This window comes from Neodiprion virginianus, chromosome 1, assembly GCF_021901495.1.
Source record: "Neodiprion virginianus isolate iyNeoVirg1 chromosome 1, iyNeoVirg1.1, whole genome shotgun sequence".
NCBI classification, from domain to species: Eukaryota; Metazoa; Arthropoda; class Insecta; order Hymenoptera; family Diprionidae; genus Neodiprion; species Neodiprion virginianus.
The window spans coordinates 26,565,359-26,582,355 of record NC_060877.1 but is presented as its reverse complement, the minus strand read 5'-3'; the positions used below and the strand labels follow the sequence as shown (position 1 = coordinate 26,582,355).

Genomic DNA, 16,997 nt, shown 5'->3' with positions numbered 1-16,997 from the left:
CGTTTAGTTTTGTTCGCATTTGCGAATAAGTTATTTCAATTCTCACTGTCAAGGAAAAAAAAACAGAAAGAAAAGTCTATATATAACCAGATATTGAATTTTATTGATTAAATCTACTTCTTCCGTATCACGTATGCGTGTTTTTCTCCACATACGTTACGGATATATATAACTACAACGTTTCGGGTCCTCTCCAGCTTGTGTATTTAAAGTAACATCGAAATGCGATTTTAATTTTACAAACCGTGTGTAGTCCATCCCCGCGTGTTGGTTAGACAAGTAAATAAATATACGTACACTGTAACGTGCACATATATTCATGTACCTAACTATATTAAAGCTGTTTTCAACCAATGAGGCTGTGAAGTTTATATTTTCTTCGAAAACCTTTCGCACCGTCTTCTGAAGATCTTGAAAATGACGACCAAGATAGCGTTTACAACAACGTATATCTTGTACGTATTAAATATACTCGAAAGTTAGCACGCACTTTGAACAGACTAGCGTTGATTGATTTAATCCAGCGCCTAACCACATGACAAATATAACATAATCTACTATACGAATAATCATAATAATGTACGCTGCGTTCTCCCCATAATAATACATATTAACCCACCGTTCGCTTTCAAGCCGCGCTCAAATCTCTCGTCATAAGTATATTAATTAAATTTTTAACGGATGACAAATCTATATACTTCTATCTGCATATTTTCGTTACACTTTATATTTCCTAGCTTCTTTAAGTTTTATTTACTTCTTTTGTGTTATTTATATCGTACACGTCTTCGTGTTCTGTGTGATTTGGGCGAGAGATTTGAACATGATCTAAAAACTAACTCCCCCTCCCCTCCCCCCTCCTCCCCTCGATGGCCGGCAAAGACACATCCCAAATACTCCTCCTCTGCGTTATACCTGCAAATCTCCGTTCTTCCATAAATAGCGAGGCCCAAGCGCACGATTCCTTCCCTTCTTAGAAGCTTCCGCACTCGCGAAGAACGCGATTGCCGAGCGGCAGTGGCGGGCGGAAGTTGTTGATCACCTATGGGAGAAGAAAAATAAAAAGAAATTATAATGACGATCACGGTAAGGCTTGTGAGGAAACAATTTACGTATAGGATATGGGAAAAGTGAATGTCAACATTTGGTGACAACAATTTGTTGAGGATTATACGATACACAGTTAAAGTATAATAGTTGGAGTAACGATGTGATTGACGAACTATTTATCATTCGGTTTCAGAATAGAAAATCACGCTCAGTGAATTTATGGATAACAATTAAATCGTTCGTACGATAGTGACGGAGAAAGAATCATTTATTCTTCGACTAATTGTACGTTGTGATTTAACTCGAAACCCGCACCTAATGCAGTTTGTAATCAATTCGCGGTTGATTGAGATTTTCTTCATTTTATAGTCTTGCACATCATTCACCTTGAACGTTTTTCTTTTACTTCTATTCTTTTTTCCGAGTACATCGTGTTCATATTATCTTTTCATAGGCTTTTAATCAAACCAATGTACGAGTTTACATGTTATACAATAATCCGAGCTTATACGACGAGGTGCGTGCTTATATATAAATAAACGTCCATGATTTCTCCACACGTATCACGCCGGTTCACGATTCAAGTTCAACGGTCGTTTTTAAATCTGCACGACCGTGTAAGTGCCTCGTTTTTTCCTCTCGCCTTCTGTCGGATTCTCTTGTTTTTTGTTTGTCTTTTTTTTTAACAAGTACTCCGAGTACAACTCTAATCTTACATAACGTATCCAGCAGCGATGCGAGGCTATTAATTAATGTCTTGGAATTTAACGCGATTTCCGAGCATTTGGCACGTTTCGAGTTTTGTCTGCTGCTGTTTTTCCAATAAGCGATCCAACGAATTTATCCGAGAAATTCACGTATATCGTCATGTTCATCACTTCCGCCAAAGAGGAACTCGAGCTTAGGAGAATAATAAAAGTAAAAAGAAATCAATCGAGGTAGATTATATAAGGAAGTAACTTACAGCTCCGTGATTCTCGTGACAGGGACATTCTTCGTCGCGCGTGAACTTCCTCAGGTTACGGAAAATGTTCAACTGATGGTGAGAGACCTCGATGTACTTCTTGAACAATATCCAAGTAACACTCTCGTTGCAGGGTGGTGTTGTCAGTGAGCCCAAGTACGTCCAATACCCATTGTCGTCGGCTAAAGTCAGAAGTGAAAAGAAAACGCGTCTAAAATACTGTAGACAATTTGTTTCTTTTTTTCTTTTTTTTTTATACAACGTCGGTTGAGAGTTCGCTGACGCAGGTTGTCTGCAATTAATTATTAATTTATGTCGTACCGCCTATTATACATAATTTAGGTCGAATTACCGAAACATTCACAGTCGACACTATACAAAGACTATGCTAAAACCTAACGAGTCCTAATTTGTTAAAATGCGTACGAAGCAGGTTTGATGTTGTTACTGATAGCGACGAAGCGTAATAAAACAGCCATAAGTGTCTAAATACTCGTTTACAGCGCTGATCACCGGAAATGTTACGCAAAAGTTTCCATCGTTTTACTTTACAACTTCAACGAAACATTCGACGGTAATTTGATCCACATATTTGAAAAAAATGTTTTTCTATAAATAGGTTAATGCTTTTTATCACACTGTGAGACATTCGTGACCAGCGCCTTGCCTCAAATTCGTACAATAGAGACATTATTTACTCACCTTGCAAATTGCACTTGCTCTCGTGCCGAATGATTCGATCTGCCCAACGCATGCAAGGGTTTAAGCATCTCTGGCTACCGGCTCGGCCACTGCGAGCTACTCGAGCACAATACGTCACAGATGCAGGGCACAAAGGTTAGTAAGTATGTAAGTAAGTAAGTAAGTAAGTAAGTAAGTAAGTAAGTGAATACAGGGAGTGATGGTGATACTGTTAAAGATTGAGGGGTGAAAATTGCAGGATGATTTCACGAGTTACGAGTTATGAATTATTATACAACGTTATTATGTACGTAGGATTGGAACAGTGACGGACCTTGGCCTGGCTATCCGATCTAGCCGCCCGAACGTTGTACAGTTATTATTTTAAATAAAAGGACAGTAACGCGTCTCGAGGCATTCGCGTCGTGCTTTTGGACATGTCCCGAGTCTTCGTGGTGTATATTTTGAATATAATGTAATTGATCACTGCAAGGACAGATAATGACTGCTGACCGTATCAATTGGCGCGAGAAAATCAATGGTAAAGAATATTGAAGGATAAGCGAGAGTAATTCCGAAATGAAATCAGGGCAGTATTTCAAAGTCAAGATTTGGATCATTCGACGTTCGATGATTCAAGCACGACGTATTACCGTGGCATGAAACCTTGATTTCAATTTGTTTCAAAAGTTTTTCGTCGAGTTCCGTAAAGATCGGTATGTAACGCTTGTACATGTAAGAAAGGCGAGTTTTATTTAAAGAATGAACGAAAAACAAGATAACTGCCACAACAGGGGACAATCCGAGTAAAAACTGTATCCGCGTACAATTTCTGTCCATTATGTAATCCGCAAAAACCACTTTTCACTTAGGTTTATAGAAAATAAAGTTTGCAAGTATGTAAAGAAACAATTCTATAAATGTAATGCGTGGTTACATAATGTCGTCCATTGAAAATTTGAAAAATTACCAATTCGCTTTTACGCAAATTACACATAATTACATTAGCAGGGTTGCCAAATTTTCATGCGTTAAATTACTGGCACTATAATTCGTCAATATTACAGGAACGAATCATGCCTAAGACGACGGGAACTGAATAAGAGAAAATGGGAAGTTTTTTTTTTTTTAGTTTCATAGTTTTAAATCAATCGCAAGCAGGATATACGATGGTCGAAAATAGAGAGGATTAGGAAGAAAAAGTAGGGTGGAGAATAAGTTTGGCGAAATGTACGAGGTACCTAACATTTAAGAAAGGTGGACTTACCGGGTAACAGCTTGCTAGGATCGATGTTTTCCGTGATTTTAACGACTTCGTCGCGGTGAGAGACGTACGGCAGAAGACGAGCGATCTTGTCCATCTCCTCGTGGGTCTTTCCCACCTGAAACCGAGAAGGAAACCCGTGATCGATCGATCTTTACATTCAAAATTGCATATTAATTATATACGAAACGAACAAATAATTCTGACAGCAAGCCCCGTGCGGTCAGCTTTAAGACATGTAAAAACCGCATGTGGTTATTTTATATTCAACACTTTGTAAGGACATTTATAGGTACCGCGAACAGCGATACGTTGAATTTAAGTCTTATCGGATAATTGAGACGTATAAGTATAGAGGTGGAATAATGGAATGCGGCATTTGCAAATTTATCGCTTATCAATTACCCTTTATTCAATTAGCACCGACGGATCGCATACATGTGCAGAACAATGCAGAGAGACGACCTCGGCACATGGGCGAAGGATCGTAAACTTCTGTCTGATTTTATGCCTGAATCGACGAGAGAATGAATATTGAAATAAAAATGGCAATAAAGCTCGCTAAGAAAATAGAGATAGGTCGATTATCCGCGATTCGGTGTATACGGAAATGTACGGAGAAATAAGTTTAACAAGTCGGTGATCGGGGACACGGTATTAACGCAACAACGAGGTCGTCACGACAAACATGAGAAACAGCGGCACAGTTTGATCGAAACCTTTGTTGTCCATTCGGCGAAGCGGCAAAAGGCGGCAGAAAATAAAGCCAAGAATCGCATGCATAAAGGATATCGCAAGTAGAAGTCAGAGACCTATAAAATAATCACGTATAAGAAACGGCATAGCTAAATGACATCGATTGAAATGATTGGGAACTAATGGGTTGCTGGCGTGATTCTTTCCTTATTTTGTATTCTACTTCTTCCTTTCGTTCTTTGTCTCTGTCATCGGCATTGCTCGTTCTGCGTACATGTGCAGTTTCTATTTTCCTCGTACTTTGCGAGATAAAGTGTATGTATATGAAACAACGTGTAGCTGGAACTCGTCGTTAATGACGACGTCACGGTCGGTATATTTGTCCGAGTAAACGCGGTGTACGACCGTGAATGAAAAACTCGTTTCTCTGATATAACGATCGTGATAAAACACAACCTAACCCAACCTAGCGCTGTACCATGTGCTGCCAGATTAAATTAACGCCTCTCTTAATTCCTGCGCCATAATATTGTTAAACCAATTGTTTGAAAAGAGTATTTTTTACTTTGAATTCGATTTCGCACCATATTTATAACGAACGCGTCATCGACTTAAATTTCAATCATTGACAAAATGAATACAGTAGCCTTTAGGAGTACGATAATTTGTGCGAACCGAATCGAGTAATTGGTAAAAAGTGTGAATCGGAGTCTGTAGACATTCGCTGTAACCTGTTGTGAAGATCTTGATTTTATATCTAGTATCGGTTATAGAAGGAGATGTCTAAAAGTCAATGTTACGATTCTGTCCCATGATTCTCACTCACGCGAAATAAAAATAGATCAACAATAAGAGATCGACATAATTTTCAGTTACACTATTTCTGCATTTCATGCTGACTAGAAATTGAAATAAACTCTCGTTTTTGCGTTACTTATCTTTGCCCCATTTTGCCAGGGATAATTCGGACGAAAATTGTATTACATTTCGATATAATTTTTCCGCACTTTTAACTGGCTAGAAATTCTTGATGAAATTAAGTTTTGAGAATTCAAGTTTGAACGGCGAAAGAGCGCACGAAAGTTTTTTTTTTTTTTTAACTGTTTGACATTAAGGTTGTCAGACCTCGAATTTCTATCGAAAAATGATGAATATTAGAAACTCAATGTCGTTATTAAGATTATTACTCCGATGTCCAAGAATTGACACGCAGAATTCTTCGTAATTAAAATTGCCCACTTGAGTGAGAGAATAATTCATGGAGTGAACGCAACGATAAGAAAAACAAAATACGACAAGCGTGAAAACGGTATGATAAACAGGTGACATAAGTAGTCAATAGCCACTACAGCAGATTTACGTTGAAGTCTTACAAGGAAGACGAGACCCGTTTCAAAACGTAAAATAATTCATCGGACGAGATATCGCGCTCGTTCAAAAAATTCTATCGTTTAACCGAAGAAAAATTGCATTTCGTATGCAGACATCGAGGGAGAACTACCTACGTCGTTGCAGAGAATGGAAAGGAATTTGGAAAAAAAAGGTAACGGATCATCGGCAAAGTGTGTCGATATTACGTGAGGGCAAATGTACGCATTATGCATCGCGGTTATGCGATAATGTGTGTCGTAAGAATATGGCGACTGGATCAGAGGCTGCTGACGATGATAAAGAAGCACTGGCACGGGTTCCGCTTGCAGCAGCTTACGAGTAAATTACGCTTGGTTTATACAACATTGAAATGTTTTTACACACTATGCAGAGACTTACGTAAGAGTTTAGCGAATCCCAACGCTGCCGGCAAACTCGGAAGACCTAAAAGATCGCGAGGAAGGAACGGCGAGCGAATTGCAGGTGGGACCTACCTTATATGTACATGCCCTACCGACGTGAGAGGGCGTAAGCCTTTTTTTCCTCATTGGTCGAGGATTTCAACAAAACTGAGAATAACTCACCTTCAGAAATACGCCCAGCACGGCCAAACCATCCGGCGCCTTTGCAGCTTCGGCGAAGGTGTTGTACTTCGTGGTGTTCCAGTGCACGAGGTGGAGCTGAAAGGTCGAGAAGAGGAAGTACGTTAGACAAATTAATGCCACGATACTGCAGCGACAATTTTTACATCCGTACGATCGAGTATAAAAGTCGTGTGCTCTCAGGCATGCTGCGAATTAACTCACGATCGGGTAGTAATTGCTGGTTCTATGTATAATCTAACGATATACGGTCTAGTGTTTGCGCACCATGACGCGATAATTGAATAGAACGTAACAGAAAGATAAACGATTAAGATCGACGGAGTCAATAATTCTCTCCGTTGCGTACAGGCGATTAAGGGTGGATATCTTCGAATATCAAAGTTCATACACGTCAACCGCGAGAAAGGGCTTCACAGCCGCATTCTATGCGCAATTCTTGACGAAAAGATTCAAACACATTTTCATTTGACACAGAAATAAAGAAATGGGATGAATTCCATGAATTTGCTATTACGATTTCGTAGATTCCGTGCCGTTTCGTTATTTCTACGTCACGTGTACGACACGTCGAAATCGACCAGGGAACTCGTTTAAATACTTTTTACTGCAACTCAAGGCAACGAGCGATATGCGGTAGCGAATTGGAAACGATTAAATCCCTAATTGAGCATTGAAGTCGGTATTCAAGATTCAAAAATATCCTAAACTGACAGTCTGTAGCAATCGTTGAGATACAAACTGTCGATGGTATTACAAAACTGGGTATCACTAGTCTTCATTTATTTTAAATAAAACGCGCATGATTCTCGCAAACATGCGCAATAACAAAAGAAGAGAAACAAAAGTTAAAAAAAAAAAAAAAAAAAAAAGAAAAAAAAACAGTTCCCTACTCGGCAATCATCAATTGACGCAGTAATAGCCCTGCATAGATCTTAATTGTTTAAACTGTTTTTAATTGTTGCACGGCTTAATCTAAGGTTTCTCGGACTCCGAGCTTCAGCGTTCGAATTATGTATTTGAAATGAAGTCGAAGTAAAGTAAATTGACGAAGTGAATATCTATAAAGTTTTTTTCCCTCATTTACGATACGCGTTACAAGTATGATATCTTAAAATTTGGCACATAGTCTCGGCTCTAACCGCTATTGAAAATGTTACCATTTTCTCATGCGTGTCAGAGCGATGTCTACTTCGAGGCGCTAACGACGAAGTTAGGAAACCAAGCGGCAATAGTGACGAGTTAAATATAATTCAAGCCCAGTCCAAATTTTCGTACAAGAACTTGAAGATTACTTACCAGTGTCTGAGTTTTCTAAGCTACAGCACAACGTGCATGGGTGACATTATTTTACACAAGCTATAGAATATAATTCCATCGCGTCGTATCTGCTGGACCTTCCGGTATGAGAATAATAATGAATGTAACTGGAAATTCATTATACAATGCACTTATTCATGTAACGTAAGTGAACTTTATATTTCTGTCAGTATTACATTTCGATGCTTTATTATTTTCCACACTCGTAAATATTGCTCGCATCAGGTTCGTTATATAACTGTGAAGCTTTTCGCAAACACATAAAAAAGTTTTAATCTCCATATTTTCCGGATATATCTTTTGCGGTAACATTAATCCTTGGCCGTTACTTAATGGGTAGAAAAATTGCAGTTCTCTGAAGTCGGTATCTCTTTTTTTTTTTTTTTATTGTACATATGTTTTCGACCGATTCATTCTCGGATGATGTAAGAAAACAGGGCAAATTCTTTCTTGCGCTTGTGCCAAATTTGCTTAATTTTTATTTTGTTCTTTACAATTTTTGGCATTCCATCAACAACGCACGTGGCTTTATAAAAATAGTGATATGTCCGTTTAAAGGGGGAGAAAACCAACGAATATATTATTACAAATAGACAAAAATTCTTTGTGGCACAAAAGAAATTAATTGATCCAGAAAGTTCTCAGGCTCGTTTAACCTTTTTAAGACTCGTTTTTGGTCGTCTACAAGGCAATTTACGATCATACGAGCACTTGTCACGTTAACGCGAAAGGGGCGGGGGAAGGGGGGGGGCTTCTATCATCATCATCACTATAAACAACGTGCCGCATGATTCACGCCTGTCACACGACAAAGTCACTATATACATGTATGCATATAAGTATAACATAATAAACTCCAGACTGCGAACAAACCGTTTTCGTTGCAGCCAGTTGCAGCCTCCAGGCATGGTTAAACTAGAACGAGCCCCGCGTGATTGTCTTACAGTGCGTGCAACACTCGGCGAGAATGCCTTATAGAAATTTCGGTCCAATCCGTTCACTTTAAAACAAAGATATTGACTGAAAATGTCTTTATTTGAGTGAAGAAACACTTTTTGGACGATTTCGACATGTTCCGGACATGTTTCAGAAATTGAGTTTTTTTTTTCTTAAAAATTTACGATTATCTCGCAATGTGAAAATAATTCTAAAAAATAAATAGCGGCAATCGATTTGTCAGAAAATTTAACCTCTATTTCAAATCTTAAAAAACGAAAATCAAAAATTGTACACTATAGTTTACGAAGAAAGGAATGTGTTAATTCAATTATCGAAGTTATCGACAGCACCATGAGTCAAGTATCGTTACGTTCGTCAACTTTCTTATTCCTCCACGTCGCAGAGAAAGCTCGACTTTTTATTTTCCTCTGGTGAAAATTCGACGATCGTACAATTTCCAAACGTCGTAGCTTATTCCTTGTGATAAGAAGAAGAAAAAGAAGAAAAGGAATCAATTACCTCGCCAGCAAAAGCTTGCCCGTCGACGGTGTGCTCGGATCCTCTGGAATCGGAGCATCCCCAGTGGCAATGGTACTGCTCGAGCTTGTAGACGTCGTCCATAAGCGGTCCTCCGGTCAAGACTGCAATCGAGAACGAAGAAATTTGTTTTGGTAAAAAAAAAAAAAAAACAACGAGCCTGCAATTAAAAAGCATGAAGATTCAAATGACACTTTACTGATAAATCGGCCTTTCGGTGCTGCGGGATGCACTTAACGTTAACACTGGGATATATGATTTGGCACAAGATTACATATCGTATGAGTATTGAACTTGACACCGTAGGGACGAAAACTTTTGTACTTTTACAATGAACTCGAAAGTGCTTGGATTCGACACCGAGCAATACACCAAAATTACCCCACAGGATATACTCTATTGAATGTCATACGAGCCGGGAAATGTTACATCGCACGCGTTACGTCATTATACCACCGCGTACGCGAGTCGCTGCCCTATATATACGTACATTCGAGATGAGGTACAGCGAGGGCAAAAACGCTGGAAATAAGGATGCTAAAAATTCAAAAGTGAAATCGGACTGAATGCTTGGCTTGTTAGGAGCATGGCACAGTTCGAGTCCTCGAAAGATTTGGACTTGTTGGTATTGTACGAATTTTCGAGGTCGAAAGAGGCGGCTTCGCGCGATTCATTTCTTAACAGTATTTACGCAGCGTTACTCCATACTGAGTAAACAGTATCAAAACCTCAGTAAATGCAGATTAAAAAATAATTACAAGTGTGGCGCAGGTACAGCGATATCGTTTACGATTGTACAGTCAACAGGCATCGTGCCTACCGCCACCGTAGAGCTAATTATTAGTAACATTATGCGGTCACTTTTCATTACACGTAGTTTATCGGCACTCGGCGAAACAATGATTCGAAAATTCATTGAGATTCATAACACGTTTCAATGTCATACCGGTAGACTGTATGTGGGCAGTAAATGTATACAATATACAGCACAGCACGCGTATGCGCATTTAGCGTAGACTGTGAGTCAGGACTGGCGCAAGGTCTTCCACGGTTCAAATCCGAGGCAGAACTCTAATACGATTCAAAATGGTCAAGGTACGCCGGAGATTCGCCGCAAAGAATATATTACCAAGTATTTTCGACTCACTTGTATCATCTGATATTCACTGCGGCGAAAAAATTTAACGTTCCACAATTTTCACTGTCACGATGAAAAGGCTTCGAAATTCCGCAAAGTCGAGTTATCAAAGTCGAAATATCGTACAAGTCATCATCGGTCGTTACGTCGGTTCAAAATTATCATGAAAAAATCAGTTATGATTCCGAATCGGAGCACGGGGACTCTGGACGAGAAAATATTCGCGACTGAATAATCTTTTTGCTTGCTTCTTACGCCTCTCCGCGATCGTGAAAATGACGATAATTCTGTAAAGCAGGTTGAATGGACGAGAACTCGTACGCGACTTGTTCTCTGGAACCACACCGAGCCTCCTCGATATTTGGAATCGTTTGTGACTTGCCCCAGGGACTGACCGGTCGTTTAAGAGAGGCTAAAGATACGACCGAGAGGACCGAAAAGTGCACACTGGGAAAAACTTGCACCGACTTCGTTATGCTCGGAGTTCCCGCATTTAGATTCAAAGTGCGGAAATTATTTGGAAATAGGTAATATGGAAAGACGCTTAAAAAAACAAGACAAGAACTATGTTTGATAGCAACGAAAGGTTTTTAAATTATTCAGACTGTTGTTGTCAGAGAGATTGTTTAAATACGACGATAAGTACACGGCAAACAAAGGCTCAAGAATCTCCACCAACCAGCGAATAAACAGCCATGTTAAAATCACTATGTACAGCCGCACGTTTCTGTAATTCATTTTCATTCGGTGGTTTAACCACCCTTTCCATCACCCATTTTTCAACTCAATATTTCGGCCTGAATTTTGTTAAACACGGGGGTTTTTGGTGTCGCTGACGACGAATCTGAAGTCTGAATTTGATGATATCCAAATCCAAGATGGCGTATTCAATACGACGGATGTGGTATCGGAACTAATTCTCAAAACAATAGTCGCGGTGTTTCGGGGTTATACGAACCAACAAAGATAATTTAAAGTTGTAAATAAACTCCGACAAGTCTTACAGAACATGGAAAATGTTTGAAGTGTAACGCTGCTCATCACCGTGACTGAAAAAGTAAATCGCGTAGACATTCGATGCCAATGAAAATGAAGAAACATCCGTAAAGCGATGTCAAAGAACTACACACTCCTGTTACAAATGAAGAAATTTTCAGCAACAATTCCCACGTTTTTTCTTCACCGCTAATCGCGTTGCGTGTAACGCGTAGCGCAAAGAGGGAGGAGGGGGGCAAACGGTGCCGACCTTTCAATCGGTCGGCCAAGTTGGGTCAAGTTAGCAGCCTTTCGCAAAGGCGAGAAGACTTACGCGTGCCATCGCCGTCGGTGTCGATGCGCCAGCAGTATCCCGGGTTGACCAGCTTCTTGGATGCCGTCGCCGGGTAGCGCCAACTCAACGGTTTGCTACTTAGAGCCTCGTGGTCGGATTTTGCACGGAAGGTCTCGATGTTCACCGGGCTCTGCCTGGAACCCGCCGCCATTGGGTATCTCTCCACCCACGTACTGGGCCCTGAAAGGATTAAAAAACGTTGGATTCAGATCTCGAGTATCGACGGCGTGTTTTTGCGAACGAGGAAAAATAAGTGACGTAGGCGCGATTTGACTCCTTAAGCCTTTCGCCACATTGTAGGTATATTTACATCCGCTGTATAATATCCTCGTTTTATCTCGCTGTCAACCTGAAAGTTGTCACATGATGTACCCGCTGCTTCCTCTATTATCTTATCATTATTTACTGCTCTCCGATTCTAATTACACGCTTCTGTAAATCCCTCAGACATACGCCAGGTTCGCTAACCACGCCCGAAAATTCAAATTTACGGTGTAACTTTGCGACAACGTTACAATACATACACACATGTCGATTGTTACCTCGTATACGCGTTTCGGTTCGCAATTTCTATGCCAGATCCTTGCAGACAGCTGGATTAAAACGCCTCTACGCTACATTTGTCTTTGGTTATTTCATTCACGCGATTCTAACCGTTATCAACTTGACAGTTTTTATTGCCGCGAGATTCAACGAACATAAACCTCTCGCAAACATGACGTTTTTCACGTGACTACTTATAGACGACGTACACCTGTAAGATTTACTTCCTTATATATACGTATTCGATGCATCGGTACACGTTGATTTTCGTTCCCATTTTCACAAGCGTTGGCACCTTGAATTCCTTTTTTCGTTACAGGGACATGATGAAATTGTACAGATTAGCGCTGATTTTATTGTACCTCAGACGTCTCTAACGGTTTGTGCGAAGGACCTTCCAGTTCGAGGTTGCAAAAACCTCGACTTGCACCCACCTTCGGTTTATTTTCATGTTAAAATTTCGGCTAAACAATGGCCGAGCAGTTCTCGCTTGAATATCCATACAGTGATCCGCGAACCCTGGGTGTGTTTCTAAGCGAACGAAACGTCCTTAGATCCAACGTGGATTAGCTGTATGTGTATAAATTGACTAAATAGACTCGGCAAGATGGAAAGCGGAAATAATTCGCATCGGTAAAAATCGGTCAGGGTTATACGTCGAGTATAATCAAATGTCTGCTGTGTAATAAATCACTTGAACAAAAGAATTCAATGAATGAGACTTCCTCCGATTTAGCAACTATTTATTTTCAAACGAGCAACGACCAAGATATGCATAAATAAATGCACCCTCTGTACGTTCACTAATTTTTTCAATGCATCGAAAGTCATACCAGCTACGTGAAATTGATCAATTTAACAATTTACAACACATTAGCGCATCAACTTTTATTATCCGCAGGTATTTTATGATCAATGAAAATATCACACCATCGCACGTGTTCTTTGAATTCTCCAAATATCTGCAGTGATACGAGAGCATTTGTGCTGTTCACACAATTAGGTAATTCGCAACTAGAGAACAGCTAATGTTTAGTTAACTTTTTGTGTCTCTCTGTCGAACTCAACCTTCACAGGAGAAAGTTTACTTTACGGTTGACCGAGAGTATCTGTGTAAACTGTACATTGTGTATAATACACCTGTGAAAAAAAAAAAACGTGTTTTACACCTGTGTAAAAATAAGGTAATCGAATATCTGACGGTGCGGCATGTTTCAGTTTCAGTCAGTGCTTAATGTGGTTCTATTTTTTATTTCTTATTTTATTTTTTTATTTTTTTTTGCATACCGACGTTGATGGCTAAAACCGGATCTCAGGGCTGACAAACGCAGTCCTTGTGCTTAGTCAAGGAGGACACCCGCATTGTGACTGATAGTGCGAAAAATTAACGATAATATTTTAATTTCGTATTCCAAAGTGTCTACAACGGTCAAGTCGTATTTAAAAATCGAACGTGTTCGATTTGCATTTTCTCTGCTCGTCCGCAAGGAAAGTAAATCTGCGAAACCGTGCAATGGCATTGAAAAAGGAGCGTGATAAAATGGTGCTCGCAGACCTTCGGTAGGTTACAAACGAGAATAAACAGGCTAGATTGAACCCTCTCTGAAACTCAACTTCCGGTGTCTGATTAAAGGATTTGCTACCGCGAATTAATCTGCAAAGCTTGTCGATATGTGACCTCGTATTACACATGGACGCGGGGAATGAAGCATGTATATATTTTTTATTTGTACGTTACGGTATACATATAGATACGGTCCGCGTCGATCAATTATATTATGAATGTAGATTGAAGAAGATACGGTATCCCTTCGATCTAAAAGCGATTATCAGATCACGACGCAAATACTTTAATCGTCATTGGGTATATTCCAATAATACTATGAGACGTGTAATTTGCTTATCCATATTTCTAGTGGCAATTACCAGATACATCATAATATCTTTATACATATATACATACGTATACATGTGTGTGTGTGCGTATGTATGGATATTATATGCTGAAAAATTAATTTATATCGGCTCGATCCGACTGACTCGTGTTTTATGGCATGGCGTTGATCCTCGAACGATGTAGATTGTGCCTTCGTCATCTTTATCATCCGAGACAGGGACGACGACGATTGTAGATTAGCTGATGACAACCGACGTTCCCCGTGATATACGAGAGCTGGAAGAGTTGTCGTTTACTCGCGATTAACGTTAGATCGCATACCAATTCAAGCGTACCTGTACATGTGCGTTACAGTGTTTCGGAAAAAATAATTTGTGATTCCACACCGTGGCATCCCTTAAAAAGTTTGTTCAGGTTAAAAGAAAGATTTTGTGAAAGGATGAGAGTTTTGCGTTATGCGAAAGATTGCGCTCATTTGACCTTTCACTTTTACTGTGATATTTTTTTTTTTTTTTTTTTTGAATCTGAAAAGAAACAAGTATGTATCTTTCGGGAAGAACCAAGTTTGACCGTCATCTTACGTGGATGGTACGTGTTTTTAGAAAATTACATTACACACGTACAGCTATGTCACTTATACCTAAAATTTATTCGATTTCAAAACTCAAATCTGTCGAAGGAAGTAGAAATTTTCTTAAAAATCTCTCACAATCGTTATATCTCTAATTTATTTAAAATAATAATTCAATTATTTTCTTGATAAGAGTTATATAATTCACAAACATAATTTTCTCGATCCCATTCGTAGGTATAACATGAACTTGTACACGATTTCTTATATAACTTTCACGCTATAAAAAGCTAGATGTGGCATTTCTGGCACAAGCTTACTATACCTATAATATTATTAGTCTTGTCTGAAGGACGCTGTTGAAATTTCTGCATACGGAGAAAGGATTCCTTGAATTAACCACATGCATTCAGTGAAAGATCGAGAAAAAAAAGAAGATAAGCCAATTATTCGCCTGAGTTATAATTTTTCGATTTAATTAAATTATAAAACGCGGTTCACTACTTGGAAGCGCTAATTATTCAACTGACGTGTTCCTTTTTGTTCATAAATAGTTTTTGTTTTAATTTTTTCATCGAATACAGAAATATCACTCACATTACAGTAAATCACAATGACAATAGGACGCAGTCAAGTGAGATACCAATTTAAAAAACCTAATTTCTATAATGGAAGAAACAAGTGTGTTTTCAGTATGAATTGAGCATGTGATTGTTGTCTGTAAATCGAATACGAATAACTATTTGTATGAATACGTCCTTAAACTATTATAAGTATAATATTTACGCATATGTATATACGATCAATTCTTTCATTGAGACGCGTCAATTCAAGTTACACATATAATGCATGTCTCAATTGTCGTTAAAACACGATATGTATAGTATAACATCGCTGCAGGTACTTGCGTTGCTTAAATAAAAGATAGAACAGAATCTTGAGTATTATATTAATTGAAGAGACAAGAACTTTGCCTGTTACTATTGAAGCGAGAAGAAAGACGTCACCAGACCCACACCCTGCAAAAGAAGCACCTTGATCTGTTTCCGCTTGAAAGTTCGTCTGGAATGACAATGGAATGACTTCTGTTTCATAGAAACGTACATTGGAATTGTTTCAAACACTTTAATTAACATATTTCTTTAGCGTAGGTATTCACAGCGCAGCGGCTGTTGCAATTAGATATTATTTTCCTTTTAAACTAGGAGAATTTGGGGACAAACCGATGGCAGCCGAGGGATTCTTTTCAAAGTTTCGTCAACTTTTGGTGGCCTTCAACTGGCACGCGTGTCGTGAAATCGAAGATAAATGCCGAGATTTACGATCGTCGAAGTGAGCAGAATCCTGCCATGCAGCACGGCGGTTATTGTTGAATCTATTCAAAGATAAAAACAGCACGACGACATGTGATAGATACGAATTATTGCATCACGAGGTAGGTACGTATTGTTATTTATTATATTTTATACAACGCGTCTCTCAAGTTGATGGCTGATAGTTTTTGCAATATTTACGATTCGTTTTACGAAGACGCACGCGGAATCGTAAAAATTTTTTTTATCTCCCGTTTTCACAAAGTGGCGTGAAGAAAATCGTCACGTGACAGAGGAAACGTCAAGCTTTGCACAAAATGATTATTACGTGCATAAAATATTGCAATAAAATTATATCTCGTGACGGTGTACGGTATATTACACATATATTGCAATACGTGTTAGTAATTGTATGCGGATAAAATGGCGATCAATTTCAATAAACGTGCTAACGCGTCAAGCTATCAAAATCAAAAAGCTCCGAAGATCGGAATCCGGTGGCTATCGATCGTCAAGATGTGCGTGTATGATGCCGGATATATGTACATCTTATCGCGAATTCTTATCGGTTAATAAGTTTGGCCCGTCAATTTACAATTAGTTAATCCACGGCAGGCTTGAACCGTTCGTCGCGCAAGTGCATCGATCATCCGTTCGGAAGTTTAATCGCAAACAATAAATGTGTATCGTCCCACGTCGATTAGGCGTCTATCGTGCGTAATAAATACAGCCTTCGAAATATGAGGACGATTAGACTTTCCGGTAATATCGACAAATCCAC

The 16,997-nt window shown here is 39.1% G+C and overlaps 1 protein-coding gene across 2 annotated transcripts in view; it reads right to left on the bottom strand.

The window, feature by feature from the left end:
* Positions 1 to 494: 494 nt before the first annotated feature.
* LOC124307391 (carbonic anhydrase 2) overlaps positions 495 to 16,997 on the bottom strand; it is a 28,662-nt gene continuing 12,159 nt past the window's right edge. Inside the window, exons 2-8 of one of the 2 annotated variants that reach the window (XM_046769067.1) lie at positions 11,872 to 12,072; positions 9,407 to 9,528; positions 6,611 to 6,706; positions 3,963 to 4,077; positions 2,717 to 2,812; positions 2,015 to 2,196; positions 495 to 1,042 (exon numbers count right to left, since the gene is read on the bottom strand). In XM_046769067.1, coding sequence (XP_046625023.1) covers positions 974 to 1,042; positions 2,015 to 2,196; positions 2,717 to 2,812; positions 3,963 to 4,077; positions 6,611 to 6,706; positions 9,407 to 9,528; positions 11,872 to 12,072 — 881 coding nt within the window. In that variant the 3' untranslated portion in view covers positions 495 to 973. The remainder of the gene's footprint in view (positions 1,043 to 2,014; positions 2,197 to 2,716; positions 2,813 to 3,962; positions 4,078 to 6,610; positions 6,707 to 9,406; positions 9,529 to 11,871; positions 12,073 to 16,997) is intronic. The other variant, XM_046769112.1, reaches the window with a different exon arrangement.